The sequence below is a fragment of the Dioscorea cayenensis genome, chromosome 5, assembly GCF_009730915.1.
Source record: "Dioscorea cayenensis subsp. rotundata cultivar TDr96_F1 chromosome 5, TDr96_F1_v2_PseudoChromosome.rev07_lg8_w22 25.fasta, whole genome shotgun sequence".
Taxonomy (NCBI): domain Eukaryota; kingdom Viridiplantae; phylum Streptophyta; class Magnoliopsida; order Dioscoreales; family Dioscoreaceae; genus Dioscorea; species Dioscorea cayenensis.
In genome coordinates, this window is record NC_052475.1 from 2,005,585 (window position 1) to 2,027,742 (window position 22,158).

A 22,158-nucleotide genomic window follows, 5' to 3' on the forward strand; every position below is an offset into this window, starting at 1 on the left:
GATCACTACCCTCTCTAGATTGTGCGGTGCTCACACTCTCCTCCAAGAGTCACTCAAGAGTCACACTTACAATCTACGAGCAAGGTAGCTTATATAGACGTCTCAACGTCCCAAATATAGCACATACCTCTTTTTAGAATCTCCATGGCTACTAATTTAAAAAAATCGCTAAAATTAGTCATTGCAACTCCCCGTTTGTAACATGAATTGCAACATGGCCCTAACTGCTGACTTGACTGAGTTCTGGTTACGTTACGGACGACCTCAAGACCCATCAACCTCCCGGTCATGCTTAGTCAGAGTCGATGTAGCCAAATCTCTCGATCCCGACTGCCGGTAACTAGCCTACCTCCTTAGTTCCTCATCACGCAGTCCCCTCGCAAGGGGCGCACGTCCTTGTGCGTCTTCACGAAACTTGCCAAACTTAGTCTTCAATCTTCCTAGTTTGGTCTTCAAAGATTCTCCAAACTTGATCTTCAATTCACCCAAGTTTGGTCCTCAAATCTTGCCTTCAATAGACTTCAATTAATCTTCATCATATCTTCAATTAATCTTCATTCACACCATGAATAAATCTTCCCTTAATTAAGCTCCACCATATTTAGTCTTCAATCAAATCACCTAAATATGGTCTTGATATGATCTTGTCTTCATGTTTCCAAGAATAATTCCACCAAGATGTTTAAGATAGCTTCACCATGATCTTCAAGATATTTGGCTTGCACTCCAAGTCTTCTTGCCATGTCACCATGCTTGCCACATCATCAATTATGCCTTGTCACCATGGTTGCCACGTCATCTGCCTTGGTGTCAAATCATGCCAATTTAAATAGTGCGGTTGCACTAACACTTGGTTTTCGTCGCTGGTTGATTGTCCTGAAATTGTTCTTTTTCTTTAATAAAATTATAGTTTAGCCACTTTTTATTAAATAAATATACTTTTATATATATATATATATATATATAAGTTTTGCAATTGGATATAGTCCTTCTGATTCTTTTTTGGGCATAAAAATAGTTTAAATAAAGAAAATGAAAAAAAAAATCTTTTAAGCCAAATTTAATTAAAAGAATTTTTTTCTATTTGTTTGGCAGAAAAATAAAAATTGTTGAACCACCAAATAAACTAACAATATATTTTCAGTGAACTCAAATATTTATAAAATGGAGCAATCAATGTCATAAATTTAAAGCTTGAGCTTGTATTTTTTTTCCCCAATGGTGGGGTTGACATAATTTGGAGGAGGCTTATGTAGGTAATAAAATATATTCATAAAAACATTAATATTTTATAAAAAAAGAATATTTAAAATTTTGGGAGTTTAAAAAAGAATATTCAAAAAATTAAAAATAAGAAATAATTTTACAAAAATATGGTCTTTTTAAAAAAAAATGATAAACTGCATGGTATTAGAAACAGAAAAAGGAGTAAAAGAAAAAAAAGAAAAACAATTACAATAACCAACTGTCTTTTGGTCCAGTGACACTAGATTTCTTGTATAGAACATTTGGTTTTGGGAAGAATTTAAAATAAAATTTTCAAACTCACTTAAAATAAAAACACATAAAAAAACTATAATAATTCATCACCCCTAAAAGACATGGAAAAGAAGAAAGTCATTTATAAATAAATTTATATATAAAAAACTAAAAAGAGTAAAGGCCCATATTGGCACCGATAAAAACTAACTCGGCTTAACACAGTTTGGTCTTCCTCAGTCAGCGCATAGATTCAGGTGAAGTGGCGCTAGCAGAATACAGAGAGAGTAGGGAGCGAGCCCCTTTGCTTTGCTCGCAAGTTGGGGTCCCTAGGCTCCTAGGGATCTCTTTATCTTTGTTTTTCCGTTTTATTTTTTTTTTTTGGTGTTTGTTTTTCTTTTCTTATTATGTTTCCTTTGTACTTTGTTAGTTTCCATTCTCTGTGGATTGTTTTATTGCTTTTTTTTTAATTCATGTAATTTATCTATTTAAAAAAAATAAAATAAAATAAAATAAAAGGCTGACTCTTGCTAAAGTGCCCATAGTGGAAGATGGTTGTCCAGGATTTTAAAAAAAATCTAAGAAATTATTTTATTATTTAACCTGCAATCTTCACACTCAACAGCAACATAAACAAGCAAGCAAACACTTAAAAGACTGTCCAAATCATCAAAATTATGATTTTATTATCAAAAATATAAAAAAGATTCATGACAAAAAAAATAAAAAATAAAAGAAAAAAACCAGCTTATTATAGAGTAGTAAGCATGGGATGATAAGGCTCCATATCAATAAAAGTATAAAAATCTCTAGTATGTGTGACATCCATAATTACACGGTAGGTCTTATCAACAAGATTGTATGACAAAATTCTAGAAACAACCGTAGGGAAATATGAGTATGGGTCTGAGCGAAGTCTAGGACCAGCAATGTTTTAATAACCGGACCGGTTGTCGAACCGGTTAAGCAACCGGTTCCGGTCCAACCGGTTGAACCGGTTGAACCGGACGGTTCAACCGGAATTAATTTTTTTAAATAAATAAATACTTAAAAAATAAAAAAAATAAAAAATAAGTAAAAAATAACTTCAAAAATAAAGAAAAAATAATAAAAAAATACAAAATTAGATATGACAAAGTTAAATTACCTTTATATGGTCAGAAAGTCTCAACTTTATATAAAATTAAAATTTTTAATATACATACATACAAGGATATAACTATACAACAAATATTAAAAAATAAATAATTAAATAAAATATAAGTATACAAGTATACAACAACAATAATAATTAAAAAATAAAAACCAAACCATTGAAATGTTTAGTTTAATACTTTAATACTTTAACTTTAATGATTTAATTATTGATTAGCATAAAATTATAAGTTAATTATAATAAATTAATGATAATAAATCATAATATATTAATATCTTGCGGCATTTTGTTTTTTATTTTTATTTTTTTAACTTTTTTGCCTTTTTGAAATTTGGACCAATTTAATAAGTTTATTAACTTTATTTAAGTTTTTAATTATAAAATAAATAAACCAATTAAATAATTTAAATTAATAAATTAGCCGGTCCGGTTCAACCGGTTCACCGGTTCACCGGTTGAACCGGTTGAACCGGCCGGCCCGGTTCATTACTATTTTATGTGAGTAATCGGACCGGTTTACCGGCCGGTTCCCGGTTCAACCGGTTCAACCGGCCGGTCCGGTCCGGTTTCTAAATCCTTGAGGACCAGTCATAATAATTAACAACTCATAATCTTCTTCTCCTTCTCCTAACACCATATATGTATCGGTGAAGGTACGAAAACTAACTCTAATTCTGGATGAGAAGGACACATATATATCTCTCATAAATTTAAGATCAATGCAATACAAGAAATTCCATCCGGAGAAGTCTTTTTTAACCTCCATCATGTGAAAAATAAAATCATGTTGTTTTTGTTCCATAACCAAGTGCAAATGTCCTCGGCATTCGCCAAAATATAAGTTACCATGGTAGAAGTCATTGTTGTTAGTAATTGAAGCATTCTGCAGAAAGGATCAGAGTTGAGGAGAAGAGGTTGTCCTGGTGGAAATATAAAGCAATTAAGGGGTAAGAATGTCTTTTCATGTGTTCGAATTTCAGTTAAATCCGTTAGCAGATGGTGGAAAGAAACCAACGGCTGAGATTGATTTGATCATGGATGGAGAGTAAGTTCGAGGCAGTCTAGAGAAGAGATGGATCAGTTTGATCAATGGCCAGGATTGTTTGATCAAGAGTTTGGCATAAGTTCGAGGCAGAAGCTAAGTCCAGCATCGGGGTTAGCTAAGTCCAGTGTTGGGGTTAGCTTAGTCCAGCATCGGGGTTAGCTTCTTTGATCGTGTGGTTCAGATTTGATCATCAAGACGGTGTGCATTAGTTCGAGGCAAGCTTGTGAAGCGGTTAGATGCACCAGGATGCTGCACGTGGCTAGCTGAGTCACTTAGTTTATTTCGTTTTGAGTACTAAACTTTCAGTTATTTAAATACTTTTCATATAGATAGTTGAAGTAAGAGTTTTTTCTGATTTTCAGCTGAGCTTCTTCATTTTCTGTTTATTTTGTTTGTGTTTGAGATGAATAGAAAAGTTGTTCCTCATGAAGTCTAGATGCTATATAGTGATTATCAGTCATCACAATGATCAGGCAATGCTAGTTTTTGCACTAGAAAATTAGTACTTTAATTTTTCAATGTTTAAAGTAAACACAGACATTTTGTTATTAATTTTAATTACCCAACAAACAGTTTCCGTTCAGAAATATGCCTTTCATCCATTGTTCAAAAATAAATTCATCCATTTCAAATGAATATATGATGTTCCATGATTGAGCATTGTTAAGAGTACCTTCTGATTCGATACTGATGAACAAGCCCATAGGAATTCTCATCATATGAACGCTCATATGAGAACAATATGAGTTTATGATCGGGGGTGAGAATGATATCTAAAGGAATCCAATGTCGTTCAAGTTGGAAAATTCGGTTATATTGCATCGTCACAGGATTGAATAAGTAAATGAAGTCAAGTAAGAATCGGCATTGGAAACAATCCAGTTTCCTTGTCATAACTGGGCAAATGAATAAACCATAGAAAGAACGTAAAACATAAACCTTTATATCACAGTCAATTCTCATGGTTTGAGCATCACGAGGATGGAAAGAGACAGATCCGGGGCTGATGAGGAGAGTGCACTATCAATACCATCGAGCAAATAATAACTGTGAGAGTGAAGGTCTCGGTTTGAAAAAATAAAACTTGACATGGCATAAGGATTGCAATTATTTGTGTGGATTTGGATGAAATATGAATCTAAGATAATTGATTGCCATAGTTAATTTGCTAACACTTTGAAATCATACTACCGACCTTGTCAGGAGTAGAGAAAAAATCATCAACAGGATGTCATGGTTTTTGCCCACCATTGAAAGAACCTCAAGGTGCTGCTTGCACAAGATAACTCACTCGAAGAATTTGATATATATAATAATCTATTACTATATATTTATGTGGGAACACAAAATATATATCTCTAAATGGGATATGTTCTACTAAATGGGATAATTATGATAAGCTGATGTTTTGAAGAAGAGTGAACAGAGTTTCTTGATGACAGTAGTCATGTTGGGCCTGAAATTTCCCTCAAATTTGATGCAGCTAGCTGCCATTGCCGCAAACTGTTAGAGCAAAAGGTTAGTTTCAATTAAAAGACATCTAGATAGTGTTTTGTGTGAAGAGAAACAATGATAAGAAATAATTATGAGTGGCTTTGTGGGCATGTACATGTTAGTCACATGTTGACTTATGTTATATAGATATATTAGCATACATTATATGCTAATATATATCTGTGAAGAGAAACAATGATAAGAAATAATTATGAGTGGCTTTGTGGGCATGTGCATGTTAGTCACATGTTGACTTATGTTATATAGATATATTAGCATATATTATTATGTTAGTATATAAGGATATATTAGCATATAATATATGCTAATAAGATTATCTCTTATTGAGTTGGGGATGAGAAATATATAAGTCAGGATTTTCTTATTGTTTTCTTCTAGAGACAAGCTTGAGAGTTGTTCAAGCCATCAGAGATATTCTTCATAGTGGATTTCAATTCCCGACCCCCGTGGAGACGTAGGCAAGAGTGCCGAACTCCACGTAATTACTGTGTCGTGGTTTGTGTGTGTTTTTTCTTTCTTTCTCTATGATAGCCTTATCTTTGCATGTGTTTGGGAGACTAACCTTGACAGGTTATTGGGACATCTACGGGTGTGTTAGTGCTTCCGAAAGGGGTCTTAAGTGAAGCCTTAAGTCCCCCCAACATTTTGTGAGGAAGAAGAATACTGAGATAGGTAGACCTCTATGAGTCCTTATGGTGGATAATTACCCTCCAACCTTGGATTTACCAATTTCGGGACCCTTGATTTAGTTAATCTTGGACTGGCCTGGTTGAATCAATAGTGCAAACATGGACATAAGTCAAGACATTATGTAAAGGAGCTGTAAAATGTGAAACTAATATTATCTGCGACTGGATAAACCCTAGAACTTAAGCTAATAGAATGAAAATTTTGAGTTTATATATTCCAATTCATATTGTCCAAATTAACCTGGGACTATGAGTTGCTTTAACAGGAGCTGATAACTGATAGATGGTAAAACATGCCCTTAGCATAGGGAAGCAGGAATCTTAGTATAATCATATTAGATTTCTTGAAGAAAAAAAAAAGCAGGTCAATAAATTAATAAGATTATCTTCTATAAAGCTTACCCAAAGGACGAGGCATTGCTTTTTTAACAGGCCTTGTGTAGTATCTCTTGGCCTCCTTCAGGTGAGAAGCTCAAACAAAACAATCCCAAAGCTATAGATATCACTTTTCTTCGTCATTGGACCACCCGTGGCATATCTGTCCGCAAAGTTTAAGAGATTTTGGTGAGATAGACTTTGAGAGATCATTAGTACCTGCCTCAACATTGGATAAAAATAGCCAGGAAAAGAAATATTAGCAACTACAGGGAAAGAAAATGAAAAAGAAAATAATAGTAATTACTCTGGTGCCTCATAAGAGAAAGCTCCTAAGACTTGAGTGGTATGGAGCCGATCAGGTACTTTAGGCTTTTCCTGATCATCTGAGAGATTGAAGCCAGAAATTTTGCAGTGTATAGTAGTCCTCGAACATAAGAATATTGCTCGAGGTTATATGCTTGTGGACTCTTGAAGGTTGATCCTTCTCATGGAGATACTCTATGCCCTTCGCTGCGTCAATGGCTATTCGAAGGCCTTGCCTCCAGCTAAGCACGGGCCCTGGGTTTTGGACTTCTTTTGTGCCTACATGTCCAATGTTTAATTGAAAGTAAATACTGATAGAAGAAAATTATCATCGAGAGAGTACATGAGAAGTATGAGGAAGAGGGTAATTATAATACCATGAAGAACGTGGTGGAGTGATCCGGTTATGGCACACTGATAGACTAGTAACCTCAAATCATCCCTAATTGAATAACCCAGAAAATCAACAAGATTTGGATGCTTTAATTTGGATGCTATTGCGACCTAATTAATGTAAGAATTTAGAAATAGTCAACCACATGAAGGCACATTAGTTCTACTTTAAACTTAGTGACGGTAAAGACAGACAATTGTACCTGTCTCAAAAAAGTCATCACTTGGCTCTGGGTGGGATGGTGGATGAAGACGTTTAACAGCCAATTGTTTCTGATCTACAAGCACCAGGTATACCCTTGCCCTTGATCGGTCTCCGATCAAGTAATCTACACTGAACTGATTTGTTTTTCTTTCAAGTTCAACGTAAGGCCATTCACGCTGTTCGTTTGTCTGAAGTGCTGCTGAAGATGGTCCAGGTAAGTCAGCCGGTGCTGGTGTTGGTCATATGGGGTCTCTACCATCAAAAGGAGCCAGTGAAGCTCTTGACAATCCTTCAACACCTGGAGAAATTAATTACACAGGCTTGTGAGAGTGAGAGAGTAAGACGGTACAAAATTGTCAATTTCTGTGAAAACATTTTTCTAAAAATCAATGTATATATGACATCCGCATTTTTAGTTGTCAATTGTTTTTGGTAATGTTGTGATGCCACATGCTTATTTTAGAGGTGGGTTCAAAATCTTGTAAAATATAGGTAAAATATCATATTTAATCTCTCTAACATAGTCAATTTGTCTTTTTACTCTCTCTAATATGATTTGTCCCTAAGAGATTCCTGTATTTTAATTTTTGAAAAATTTAAGTCTTCATAAGACCTCCTAAAGACAAATTATATTAGGGATAGAGATTTATATTTTTCAAAAATTAAAATACAGGAACCTCCTAAAGACAAATCATATTAGAGGGACTAAAGGGACATATTGACTATATTAAAGAGACTAAATAAGGTATTCTACCTAAATTGCGTATAGTAAAATGAAAAGCATGCAAATAGGAAATACAGGTGATTCTGTGTTTTTTAACATACCTTAATTTTTTTTAATATTTACCGCAATTGTTCTAAAACCATTTTATTCATTAAAAAAGGGCTTGTGCCAAAGAAGCATAAATAAATAAAACATTGTGTAAAGCTGTTGGGTTATCTTAACTTACCCATTTCAAAAGCTAATTAGATTTTATTAACAGGAGAAGAAACAGCTCTAATAAGGAAGCTAATCAAGAATATGAATAATGACGAATGAAGGCCAATATCAATAAAACTTTCTCAAGATTGAGGATAATTTGACAAAGCTCCTAAAGATCTTAAAAAAATTTCCAATTGCAACTAGGGTTTCGTTTTTATTAAGAATGCATTTGTGACAAAGTAAACAAATATAACAAAGAAAACAATGGTTGTTCTTGTTCATCTTGTTGTTTCGGCTCATCTCCAATTAGGCAATAGTATAGAAGTTTCTTCATTTCCCAAAACAAGAATCATTAGAACATACCAAGAAAACTATGAACATGAACTCAATAAGATGGCAAGATAGCATCACAAGAAAACATCACAAGAAAACAATACAATTAAGAATGAAACATACTAATTGAAACATACCAATAAAACAAATTAAACATCACTTCCGATTCAAGAATTGGATCAATAAGAACATGCTACAATCTTAATCCTTATTCCACCATTTTATTACGCATCCAAGAGAAAATAAAATTAGAAAAATAATAATATTAAAGAATAGAAATAACTGAGAATGAGAATGAGCTAATTACAAATGAATTTAGGAGAAAACATAGACGTTTTTGGATTATTGTCATCCAGAGTAAATTTTTCAGGCTGTTACCAAACTATTATCTTTTTTCATTTAGGTATTTCAACTTTGATTTGAATAAAAAGGGTTACCAAACTTTGATTTTTTTTTTTCCCACTAGCAAGTCACCCATAATATTCTGGCATAAATAAGCTTATGTGGAGCTCGGAATTTCATAGTCAGCATGTGGTTTTTGAAGTGTTTGTCCAGGTAGGTCTTCCACTTCATTAAAAGATGCCACATCACCACCCAACTTTCCACATCACTACACTTGTCACATGACAAACATGGTTTGCCACGTGTCACTAAAATCCCATGTTCTTAAGAAATACAGAGGGAGGTATTGGTCCGATAAACCCATACCTGAAAATAGATAAAGAGATGAAGAGGGAGAAGAGGGTTTGCTTGCCAGTCTCCCAAACCTAGTCTCGGGGAGGAGAGGAGTTTTGCTTGCCAGTCTCCCAAACCTAGCCTCAGGGAGAAGAGGCTTGTGGTTGTTGTTGCGTTTGACCAGAGGATTATCTCAGTAGTAAAAATGGTTGTTAATTGGGAGGTATGCCACCAGTCGAACGAAGCCCGGCTTACTGTAAGTGCCCTTCTCCAAACTAGAAACTCGTCTTGCAAGTATAGTGTCTATGTTTTGTGTTGTAATAAAGGATGAACTTCAAATCAAGTGTTTAGTGTTTATTATTTAGTTAGGATGAAATAATATTCTATGTGCTAGGTTAAAAGGATGTTGAAATTACTTAGTTTGTTGTTTTTTGCACACATTAAGGTGGTGTGTAATTTTATTATTAAGTTGTTGTGTGGTTTGGTTTCTTCCGTGCATTGATCTTTTTTTTCACAATCCATGAGAGAGTTGTTTTGATTCATAGTAGTCGTTTAATTTTACTATCTTGATGTTGCTTATTGCATGAAAAGTTTCTATGTGAACTTAGTCATTTGTTTTCATTATTGATTTTGAGCTCTGATTCTTAAAATGTTTGTTGGCAGTGAGAATTGAAAAGGGGAAATGTGAAAAATGATGTCTTTCTTCTTTCTTATGTTGTTAGAGTTAGTATACACTATTGTTGTTTTTTTTATTTAATTTTTTATTTCTCTAGGTGCCATATGAGTACATTTAATTGTGATGATCATAGAAAATGCACTGGTGTTTGTTACTTCAAAGCTGGGAATTATTTGAAAGCTGTTGCACTTTACACTTTACATTTAATTGTGAAAGTCATACAACTTCATCTTTGGGTTATGACTTTTTATACGCCACTTTCAATGGAGTTTCAATTGTTGGTAGTAATTTTTTTTTATTGTGGAAGTATCCATATTGTTGTACTTTTACTGCCTTTAACCAACATGAATGATTGCTGGGGAATCTTCAATGTTATGCATATAACTAGAGTTGAGACATTTGATTAATATGCTTAAGAGTATGGTTTGGTTGATGGGAAATGGAGGGAAAGAAAAGTTAAAGTGAATGGATCGGGAAATTTGTGCTTTTAAACACAACTATCATCTTGTGAAGATGTAGGTTAGGATGAAAGTGTAGAAGAAAATTTTTGTATTTCTTGTGTTTTGATATTCTTGGTGTTAATTGTCTACTGAGATTAGAAAAATTGTGTTTTGATATTTTTGTTAAGAGAGTGCCTGCATGGTAAACAATCTAATTACTCCTCAAGTTGTTTATTGCTTCTGAAGATGAAATAAATTTAATTCTATATGCCCTAATTAATTGTAGTTCTATACTTTGCTAAAATTGTATTTCATTGTTCTAATTACTCAATATTTAGTGCCAAATGCTGAGTTATTCACCATAAGGCTACATTATAAGGTGGATGAAATAGAGGGTCTTGTTGGTTACATAGATTATTGTTCTGCTGACCTTATATCCAAACTAGAGCTAGAAAGCATGGCCAAGGAATTTTATTTGGATGTAGAAGGATCTTCTATTTGGTGGTTAGATGTGAGTAGTGTTGGGGGAGGCTATAAAGAGGTCAAAACTGACTTCGATGCACTAGCAATGGCAATGTCAGTGGGATCGAATAAGGAGATGTATGTATGTATTAGACTTCCTGGTGGTGTGAGGCATTCAAGTGATGATTGTGTCAATGTGTCCAACGATGAAGAAGTGGGAATAGGTCAAACTAGTGGGGTTGCATTATTAAAATATGTGGAGGAGGAGGAGTAGAAAGAGGAACTAGATAATGCAAATCTGGAAGAAATTATAGTTGGGGGAAGTCAAAAAGAAAAACATGTGGATAAGGAGGTTGATATTCATGATTCAGAGTATAGCTTCAGTGATGAGTCAATAGATGAAGAAAAAGAAAATGTTAGAATAAGTACAGCAAAAACTAATATGGATGGTGAAATTGGGTGATGATGGTGATCATGATTCTGACTATGCTGGTTCAGAAGATTTGCAGTCTTGTTCTTCAACAAATAAGGAGGAGTTGATACCTTCTAGACCTATGTACTCTGAATTCAATGATGAGGTTGACATGAAGGACCCCCACTTTAAAATTGGCATGAAATTTAGGGAATTCAAACAATTTAAATAGGCAGTGAAAGTTATGAGATCAAAAATAAGTATGCGATGAACTTTAGGCCTGACACTAGGAAAAAATGCAAGGCTTTCTGCAAAAAAGGTTGTCTTTTCTACGAAGGGGTTGTATGGAGGCCAGTTGTTGAGTGTTGTTGGATAGATGCAAATTACTGCATCAATCCTTTTGCACGGCTATTGTCAGCAAAGAGGACAAAGACAATTGGTGTTGGTTTTTTGCAACTGCTAGCCCAGGACCTAACGATTATTGACAACCACCAATGGGCCTTCATGACTGACTGACAGAAGGTATGCCAATATTTTATACTTTATTAATTTTTTAATGGGATGTAATTCCATATATGATCATGTTTCTCAATATGTTAACTTGATTTATTTTAGCTTCCTTTGTTTGGACTAATTTTACTCTTACTTTGACCTTATTGTTGTGTTGTGCATATGGGTGATGATGTGATTTATTTCTAGAGTAGTGAACTACTCCATCATCTGTTAACTTGATTTATCTTAGCTTCCTTTGTTTGGATTAATTTTACTCTTGCTTTGACCTTATTGTTGTGTTGTGCCTATGCATGATGATGTGATTTATTTCTAGAGTAGTGAACTACTCCATCATCTGTTAACTTGATTTATTTTAGCTTCCTTTGTTTGGACTAATTTTACTCTTACTTTGACGTTATTGTTGTGTTGTGCCTATGGGTGATGATGTGACCTTGAACACTACACAATAGGGGTTAATGCAGGCAATAGGTGAGTTATTCCCTCACTGTGAACATAAGTATTGTGTTAGGCACATTCATACAAATTTCAAAAAAACATTTAGAGGCAAAGCATTAAAGGGCCAACTTTGGTCCTATGCTAGGGCAACCTATAACTCTGCCTATGAGAGGGCAGTGGATGGTCTGAAAGTAATGTCAGTAGGAGCTTATGAGTATATGAAGAAAATTGAACCCAAGCATTGAAGTAGATCACATTTCCAATCTCAATTTAAACGTGACATTCTCTTGAACAACCTATGTGAAGTCTTTAATAGTAGCATCTGTGAATCTAGGACAAGAGGTATTGTTACATTGAATTCAATGGTGAGAACTCAATTGATGAAGAGAATACAAAGAAGGAGAGACACCATGCAGAAAGTAACTACCACCCATTGTCCTAGAGAAATGAAGAAGCTTGAAAAGTGCAAACAATTAAGCTGATTTTACAGTACCACATAGTCAGGTGGAGATAAATACCAAGTAGAAGTCCCTGATGGTCAATTTGTGGTTGACAAGGCAAAACACATGTGTTCATATAGGAGATGGCAGCTTAGTGGTATACCTTGCACCCACACCATTTTACTCCCCTACTACAATAGGGAAAAGCCTGAAACCTACCTTGATTAATATTACAAGGTCAGCACTTATATGGTCACATATAGGCACATATTGAACCATACACATAACAGACATTCATGGCCAAGGAGTGATCAAGGTCCCATCTTCCCTCCCCAGCCAATGAACAACAGGAGAATCAAGAAAACAGTGATGAGAAGACAAGACTTTGATAAAAAAAATGTGGCTTCATCCATGGGAAGGTTAGTAAGAAGGGGATAAAAATGAAATGTAGCATTTGTGGTGTCGTGGGACATAATAAGAGGTTCCATGGAGCACAATAGGTAATTACTTAGTGTCCTTTATTATAGATATGTATCACTGGCATAATTTTTTGGTTAATTTTATTTTTTTTCATGTCTACCAGGAAAAAAGAGGAAGATCAGATGGGCAGACACAGCCAGAGACAATTGCAAACAATTTCTTGGTGTACCCTAAATGTTGAATATCTAAAACTGCACATTGACCTGCTTTTCTCCATCTATTACCAAACTAATAAGGGTTTTTCTGTTACAAATTATAAGGCTGCTGCTGACGAGTCTGCAGTGAGGGTTGAACTAACTACAAACCAGGTGGCAATGAGAAATAACTTAACAATGGCAATTCAGTCACAGGTTTTTTTTTTTTTTGTCAATGCATGCTCAATATATATTTTCTGGACATGTGTGGACCATATTTCAATGCATGCCTATGTTTTACAGTTTATTACAGTTCCTGTTCAGACAACACACTTGCCTACAACTAGCAAGACAAGCCAATTGATTACAGTTCCTGCACAAGTGAGTTTTTGCATCATTTATTTTATTTTATGTATCCATTATTTTGTTAATTTTATTATTATGCTAAACCTAAAGGAGCCTCCAAGAGGAACTCATCTGAGTATGCAAGAGTCAAGAGGGAAAAAAATCATGTTAGATTTTGCAGTGGAAATGGCTCAATGTGGAAGAAATCCTGCTAGCAAAACATCAACTAATGCTTCAGTTGTTCCCAAGGTAAGGTCTCAGGTGGGACATAGAGATGCAAGAGAATTCAGCACAGGTGGTGCTGACAAAAAGAGAAAAATATGGGTACCACCAGGAAGTGGAGCCCTGCTTGTGTATATGATACCTAAAAGAAAGCTCCTTGAGCCATATAGATGTTTAGAGACTTATTTTCTTCTTCTTCTTCAATTTTGTAAAGCATCCTCTCAATTGCCTATTTTCGTAAAACTGACCCATATGTTTATGTCTTTTTGTAAAACTGACTTACTGATGATACTGTTCAATTTTGTAAAGTGTCTATTTTGTAAAGCACTCTCTCAAATGCTAATTTTTGTAAAGCACTATTTCAATTGTGCAATAATTATAACAATGGTAATTCTCAGTTTCTATATATTACTTGCATTCATAATTTTTTTGAATTTTTGTTATGTGACTTTTTGCCAAAGTTGCTGCTGCAGTTATGTTCCTAAATCTGCATAAACATCTTGGCAAGGTTGCAGATTTGCAGTTGCAATTTTTATCATTTCCAGATTTGCAATTTTTTCCAAATCTGCAAAATAATCTCAGCAAAGTTGTAGCTGCAATTTACATGTAATTTTCACATTTGCATTTTTCCCAGCTATATTATCTCAGCAAAGTTGCAGTTGTAGTTTTGAACATTTCCAAATCTGCATTTTTTTTAGATATGCAAAATCATCTCATCCTCATGTGTGATTTTGTAGTTTCATTTAAATTTGAGAATATTCTATAGTTCAATAAATATGCAGTTTCATTTAAATGTAAATTTAACTCATTTCCATTTGCAATGTTATTACCTCAACATCACCATTATAAATGTTTTGATTTAATTAAACCCTTAAAGCTTTAAAAACTCCAATTTAAAAAAAAAATTAAGAAACTCCAACTTAGTTATGTGTTCATCCAATAATTGCATAATCCAGTCTAGCAATAGCAATTGTGAATACAACCCAAATGGGGATACAAAACTTATAAAAATTTTTAGTAAACTATACAAACTCTCCACGGGTGAGAACTTGATCAAACCCTCTTCTCCCCTGGAGAAGAGACTAGGTTTGGGAGACTAGCAAGCAAAACCCCTCTTCTCCCCGAGACTAGGTTTGGAAGACTGGCAAGCAAAACCCTCTCTCCTTCTTCGTCTCTCTATCTATTTTCAGACATGGGTTCATCGGACTGCTGCCTCCCTTTGTATTTCTCAAGAACATGGGGTTTTAGTGATGCGTGGCAAACCCTGTTTGACAAGTGACAAGTGTGGTGATGTGGAAAGTTGGGTGATGATGTGGCATCTTTTAATGAAGTGGAAGACTTACCTGGACAAACACTTCAAAAACCATATGCTGACTGTGAAATTCCGGGCTCCACATCAGCTTATTTATACTTGAATATTGTGGGTGACATGCCGATGGGAAAAAACCAAAGCTTGGTAACATTTTGTTCAAATCAAAGTTGGGATACCTAAATTTTAAAAAAAAAAAAAGTAATAATTTAGTAACCTCCTAAAAAACTTACTTTTGTCATCTGCCATTGATGGAGAAGGGCCAAGAGGAGAAACGAGCTCGAGAAGAGAAAAAAGAACTAAAATTTAAACTGGGAAAGCCAGCAGAAAGAGGTTTATATAAGGGTAAACTACCCAGATAGTCCTTAAACTATGGGGTTGTTAATATTTTGGTCACTGAAGTTTGAAAAATTTCAATTGCATCCCTAAACTATCTATTTCCTTTCAATCAAGTCCTCCTGACAAACTGTGTTAACGGCAAGCTGACGTTGCTTGCCACATCACTGGCAACTTTCCACGTCAGCTTGCCCATAGTTTATTCATTGGCAATTTTATAACCTTGAGTGACCAAAATAGGAACAACCCCATAGTTTTTAAAAACTTGAGTGACCAAAATAGTAACAACCCAATAGTTTAGGGATGAAATTGAAAATTTCAAAACTTTAGTGGCCAACACAAGTCATGGGCTGATAGCACAAATTTTTGTTTGAAAATATATATTTATATTAGCAAAACATAACTTCAACCATTCATACAAAAGTGATAGTATAATGTGATCTGTTTCCAACTATTTAATACATAACCTTTGTAATTGTAGTTTGATTAAAAAACAAACAAAAAAACAACAAAATCACTTAGGCATTGTAATCCAAAGCTTAACCAAAGCTTCCACATTGCGCACAACCTCCCCAATAGCAGTCCTTTTGCTCATGTGCACCCTTCGACAAATCTTTCGTGGCCTGTTGTTGAGCATTTTCAACAGATTTACACATCTTTCTTTTTCCCAGTCCCAACTTTGCAGTTTGAGATAACCCTTCCATATATCTTAAAGGTACTTGTCTCCCTTGCAGCTTTTGTTGTTGCCTTGGTGGATGTGCAAAACCAGCTTCTGTAACCTGGCTTTGTTGTGTATTCATAGTTTGAGAAGTATCCTATACAACCCCAAATATCATGAATCATCAAAGCAGAAAAGACATTAAAAGGAAAATTTGTTAATGATTAAAAGCAAACCATACTTACACTCATCTTCTTCACAATCAGACAGTCTACTGTCAAACCCTAAGCAAGCAGAAATTACTTCCTCTGGACAGTTAGGATCAACCTACAAATTTTTTTAATCATATGCCACTATCATGCACTGAAAGAAAATTACAACTGATGATACAAATATTCCATCCCTAAACTTTATTTTTCTGACTAGTCTCTAATCCATTCTAAAGGATCCAAAACTAGGAGGAACATAACCACTTAATTTAGGAAAATGCTCTCATAACAATTTTGCAATTGTCAAACCAAGTTAAATAACATAGAAGCATAACAATTTGGCAATTCAAGAATATAAGCACAAGTGAAAAATACTTGAGTTCATGGATAATTATTTGCCTTTTGTTTAAAGCACAATAGTATTAGAATAAAGTTATGATGCATCCTCATTATTTTTTTATTTGGTAATACATAAAGTTGGGTGGCATTCTGAGACATGGAGTATTAACATTCCCAATCATTACATCTTATGAATTAGTAGCAAGATCAAGTAGTATTTGAACAAGCCACACTACAGTCATGCATCTAATAAGGATTAAAATCAAAATTATTCGAGTAAGATTTTCATAGACTAATGGATGAACTAAAAACTGCCGGTATTTGAATGTTGCTTAAAATGAGATTAAAATGAATTGCAATAAAAATTCAATGCCATTCACCAAACAATTACCATATCCCCAATAATATTGAGAATACATACGAAATATAGGCAACTAAATTAGAAATTTCTTTCCACAATAAAAATTTTCTCTGAATTTGGCTACAGGACACTCATAAAAATACCTAGATTTCTATTACATCACACAGAGACCCAAAAAAAAAAAGAGGCATATAATGGTCACCTCCAAACTTCATGAGACAAAAATCGACACTTAAATCACCTTGTTCTTTAGGGTTTCAAAACAACTTGACAAAAATCAACACCAAAATCAGACAACAAGGTTATTCTAGGGCAGGGAAAGAGAAAAGGATGGGCTAGCTTTGGGGAAGGGAACCTACCTCAATATTATTCTCCTCCGTCACACCACTCCGACGATTGCTCTGTCTCTTCCCCGGCGCCATGCTCATCGAGTCCTTCCTTCGTGGATGAATGAGAGGGAAAGTGAGATAAAAGGGAAAGTAAAAAGGTTCACTGTAGAGATAAAAGAGATGAAACCGTGTTGGAACTATGGGCAAGCTAACGTGGAAAGTTGCCAGTGACGTGGCAAGCCACGTCAGCTTGCCGTTAACGCCGTTCGTCAGGAGGACTTGATTGAAAGGAAATAGATAGTTTAGGGATGCAATTGAAAATTTTCAAACTTCAGTGACCAAAATAGAAACAGCCCCATAATTTAGGGACTATCTGGGTAGTTTACCCTTTATATAATGACTCTGAAGTCACCACTCAATGGGGGATCTTCATTGGAATTTTAATTATAAGAGGTGTTTTTCACAAATATTTTTTTTTATTTTTACCTATCCCTGTTACATGATAATTATATAAATAAATATGCTTTTAACTATAGATTTCTAATAAATAATTATTATTTAAAATATAAAAATAGAGATTCATATATGCTATGGAGGGTCAACGGTATTTGTACAAGGTTAGAAAATATGTAAATTACTTGAATTTCATTAAAATGATTTGATAACTATAAGTTAATAACCCTTTTTATGAAAATTTACAATTTATAACTTTAAACTTGAAAAACACACGTATTAGAAATTTTATTGCACAACAGGAGGTAAACAATAACAACAACTGAATAAATAAATGATTTAAAAGCTAGATTATAACCCTTTTTTTACACTTAAAACTCTACAAAATCTTCAAATCATAGTTTTGAACCAACCTTAAATTAATAATTAATATGTTTTAAATAACATCTTTTTTAAATTGTTTTAATTAATGAATAATTAATAACATTCGATTTAATAAAAAAAATGTTTTGTCCAATAAATTATTCTTATTCCAATTTATTCATATCAAGATATTTCGTTGAAGTGGTTTGAATTACTTCGATAAAGACTTCTTCCCAAAGTCGTTCTACAGCCAAACATTCCATGTATAGAGAGATTAATTTGTAAATTAATTTATAATACTGACCTTTAATTAGTCTCTAGGTTTATTCATCAAACCGAAATAGATGAACAAAAATGGCACCTCATCCAAAACGAAAGAGTAAAACTAAAACTACACCGAACAAAGGATCAAATCTGTGAATTACAATCGACTGGAACGATGTACAAAAATCCGTCCATTTAAAACATTCCCATTGTGCAAAGTTGATGAGTAAAACTAAAACTATATATCATCCGTCTTTGTTCACTAGCTCCATTGGAAATAACACCTCGTGCTGAATTCTCTGCTTTCATCTACAAGTGAAACAAATAAAATTCAATGGTCAAACAAGAAAAAGCAAAGGCACTAACTAATTGATGTTATGCGCCGATGAAGATGTCACACAGATCTAAGAGAATATAACGATGAAAAAGTATGTAGGCAGGAGATATGATTCACTGGCGTGTCATACAATAGCCCTTAAAGGCCAAAGGGTGAGAAAAAGTCCTTCACATTTCTAATGATAGCTACACAAATGTTACTCTAATCGGAAAAGGAAGGATTCCTATTCCTTGTGAGAATGCTGACTCTTGGAAGTGGAGCTCTATGCATGCATGATCTCCCTCTATTTAAACACACACTAATCAAAGGTTCCTTTTAAGATAAATCCAAGTGTTTTCAGTAATTATGTGGAGGAACTTGATGGATAGAGACCCTTTGGTTGTTGGTGGGGTGATCGGTGATGTTTTGGATCCATTCATCAAGTCGGCTTCCTTGAGGGTGATTTATAATAACAAGGAGCTCACTAATGGGTCCGAGCTCCGCCCATCTGCTATAGTTAATGAGCCAAGGGTGGAGATAGGGGGCTATGACATGAGGAAGCTTTATACTCTTGTAAGTAGTAGTAGTAGTAGTCGGTGCATGGTTTTGTGTTTCATTCATGATGCGGGATTACTAAACATATGTGATGTGAATCTTTGGTGCAAGGTTATGATAGATCCCGATGCACCGAGTCCTAGCAATCCAACACACAGAGAGTATCTGCATTGGTGAGCTCTTATACTTTCTGTAAGTTGTTCATGATTGCTGAATGCATATTATGATCTTACCGTATCGATAAAAATAGTAGAACAGGAAAACTGACCTTTGTACCGCATGTGACTTATACATTCCATGCGCTTCCTCACATATTTGGTGAAGTCTCTGGATCAATCCAGTCAATCAGCTAAAACCTGCAGATAAAATTTACAACTTGAATGAGGTGACCTTAAAGATATTCATGCGACGTTTGTGTATTTTGATTCTTTCCCATTATACAGTCAAAATAAAAGGAACAAATTCGGAAAAATAATGCAATGTTCAAAGGATTAAGTAAAGTAGATTCCTTAAGGCCTCATCAAAAGTAACATGAGCCTCCACTTTCAATATGATTAGAAAAAGTGTCGCATGAACCGAATTTAGGACAACTAAAGCATTTCATCCTAATGACAAAATGTTTGGGCTTTTTTTCTTGAGGCATTCATTTGATTCATGTATGAAAACAAAGTGATAACCTGTGTGATGACCTTCCAGGTTGGTGACAGATATACCGGAATCAACAAATGCGAGGTTTGGTAAGTGACAGAAGAGACAGAAATATATATGTATATATATACTCACCTTTCTGATTCACTGATAAATCTCAGAGTTTTGATTTGCCTTCTAATTTCCAGGAAATGAAATAGTCAGCTACGAGAACCCACGGCCAACAGCAGGGATTCATCGCATTGTGTTTGTGCTCTTCCAACAAGATGTTCGGCAAACAATTTATGCACCTGGATGGCGACAGAACTTCAACAAAAGAGACTTTGCAGCACTTTACAACCTGGGGCTACCTGTTGCCGCAATGTTCTTCAATTGCCAGAGGGAGAATAGTTGTGGCGGTAGAAGGTAAAACAGGTTCACAAAGCTCATCTACTCATCCTCCCTGGCAATATGACATTAATCTCTAATAAAGAATATAACTCCATGAGCAAAGGTTTGGCATTAAAACTAAACAAAGGGATCATTGCATATATATATATATATATATATATCCTTGTAACAGCCTAAAGTGAAACTATACCATCATAAAGTTTCTGATTTCAAACATGCCCCCAAAAAGTTAAGATCATCACGTATTTACCCCTCTGGTAGTTAACCATGGGTTGTTACTCTAAATCATTACATACCATGAAAAAGGGAAACATATATCCTACATACTTCTATTAAAAGATATACTAAATGTTTAAAGTTTTCCAAAAAAAGAGTATAAAAGGCACTCCACCTACGTTCCATTCATTATTAAATGATAATAGGTAATTGATTGAACTCGGGGGTATACGTGCAAATCAAGGCTTCCACAGGGGTATATATGTAAAAGATCCCTTAGAAAAAGTCATTCAGCTTTAGCTAAAACCTACCTAGAGAGTAGAGAATCATTTAGAGTCTTAGACACTGATGCTCCTCTCCAATGAAATTATGAAAACTTATAAAAAACCAAGAACTTTTCCATTACACCAATCACATTATACGTGAGTCTAAACTTTGAAATGAAAGCACCAACCACTCATTCAAGGCATAAGATGAGTTGGCAAAGAGGTTCTCTTCTATCTATTCATGGTGTTTACATAGAATTAACTATGTTTTTCTTTGTGAAAGGTATCAAGCTCTAAGTGGATGGGCTTGAGGAGCAACCAAGAGTTTCCACGACAATATCAACAATCAAGAATTTACTAAGTCTACAGCACATGGTGCTGATGCATGTTATGCTTGTCCATCTAAGATATCTTTCTCTCTATTCCTAAAAGTTGGCTAGATTCCTCCACCTGTGCCTATACAGACATACCTTTTCTCATATGCCAAAAATAATTGAAGTCATATTGAGCAATATAATATTTTGACAAGAGTTTAGTCGTGGCTCCATGTCTGCAAGAACAAAAAATAATTTTGAGAAGTTATAAACTCATCTGAATAGATTAGGCATAGCAATTACCTATTAAGATCTAACATCCAATCAAGAAAAGACAAATAATCAAATCCAGAATTGATGTTTTGAAAGGAAAGCAGGCACAAACAAACATGTCAAGGAATATGTGCCCCTTTAGAAGTTCATCAATGAAAACAATCCCCATGAAAAGTAGCAGAATCTACACATGCAAGGAGATAAAAGAACATGCAACAAAATAGATAAATAAAGCAAGACAGATACTCACTGCTACATTCTCGACAAGCGTTATATGTAGCTGCATCCTGGGGCTACCTGCACAATTTTTTTTGACAGAGAACAATCATTTGAGCATACTTTTTCACGCATCAAATTCAACAAAACTTTCTAAAAATACGGATATTTTACCTGATACACACGTGCAGATGATCAGAAGTTCGCCGCAAGATACATATAACACCAGGTTTTTAATCAATCAAATGAGTAATGCTTACCTGTCAACAATCCATTTGCGACAATTTTGGGCCAGCAATCAGATTAGCAGTGAACAATAATTTGAATGACATACTAGACATAAGGGATTAGTTCAATCACAAATCCTTCTATTTTTTTATCTTCCAGAAAAACCTCTCGTTAAAATGAATATCCAATAAATATATCACTAACCATTGATGTATGTGTGCAAATGGAAGCCAAAAAAGGGTAGCAACCCAAGTACTAATACAATACACTTTTGGCTCATTATACACCATAGAAATTGTAAGAGGGCAAATATATCACTAGGCATTGATGTATGGGTGCAAGTGGAAGCCAAAAAAGGGTAGTAACCCAAGTACTGATACAATACACTTCGACTCATTATACACCGTAGAAATTGTAAGAGAGCAAACACCGATTCCTAGCGTTACAGAACATGCTGGTAGAG

At 34.6% G+C, this 22,158-nt stretch overlaps 1 protein-coding gene and 1 pseudogene across 1 annotated transcript; one reads left to right on the forward strand and one right to left on the reverse strand.

Moving 5' to 3' along the window:
* Nucleotides 1-5,057: 5,057 nt before the first annotated feature.
* On the reverse strand, nucleotides 5,058-7,285 carry LOC120261697 (annotated as a pseudogene).
* An 11,310-nt stretch (nucleotides 7,286-18,595) lies between these two features.
* On the forward strand, nucleotides 18,596-20,201 carry LOC120261716 (protein FLOWERING LOCUS T-like). Its single transcript, XM_039269698.1, has 3 exons — nucleotides 18,596-19,317; nucleotides 19,841-19,881; nucleotides 19,981-20,201. Exons 1-3 carry the CDS (start codon nucleotides 18,956-18,958, stop codon nucleotides 20,199-20,201), a joined length of 624 nt encoding a protein of 207 aa, XP_039125632.1. The 5' UTR covers nucleotides 18,596-18,955.
* Nucleotides 20,202-22,158: the final 1,957 nt, after the last annotated feature.

What these genes read in the sequence shown, in the direction of transcription:
- LOC120261716 (XM_039269698.1), top strand. Translation starts at nt 18,956, where the DNA reads ATGTGGAGGAACTTGATGGATAGAGACCCTTTGGTTGTTGGTGGGGTG. An exon ending in CACAGAGAGTATCTGCATTG is followed by an intron (nt 19,318 to 19,840) that starts GTGAGCTCTTAT and finishes ATGACCTTCCAG; the next exon opens with GTTGGTGACAGATATACCGG. An exon ending in ATCAACAAATGCGAGGTTTG is followed by an intron (nt 19,882 to 19,980) that starts GTAAGTGACAGA and finishes TCTAATTTCCAG; the next exon opens with GAAATGAAATAGTCAGCTAC.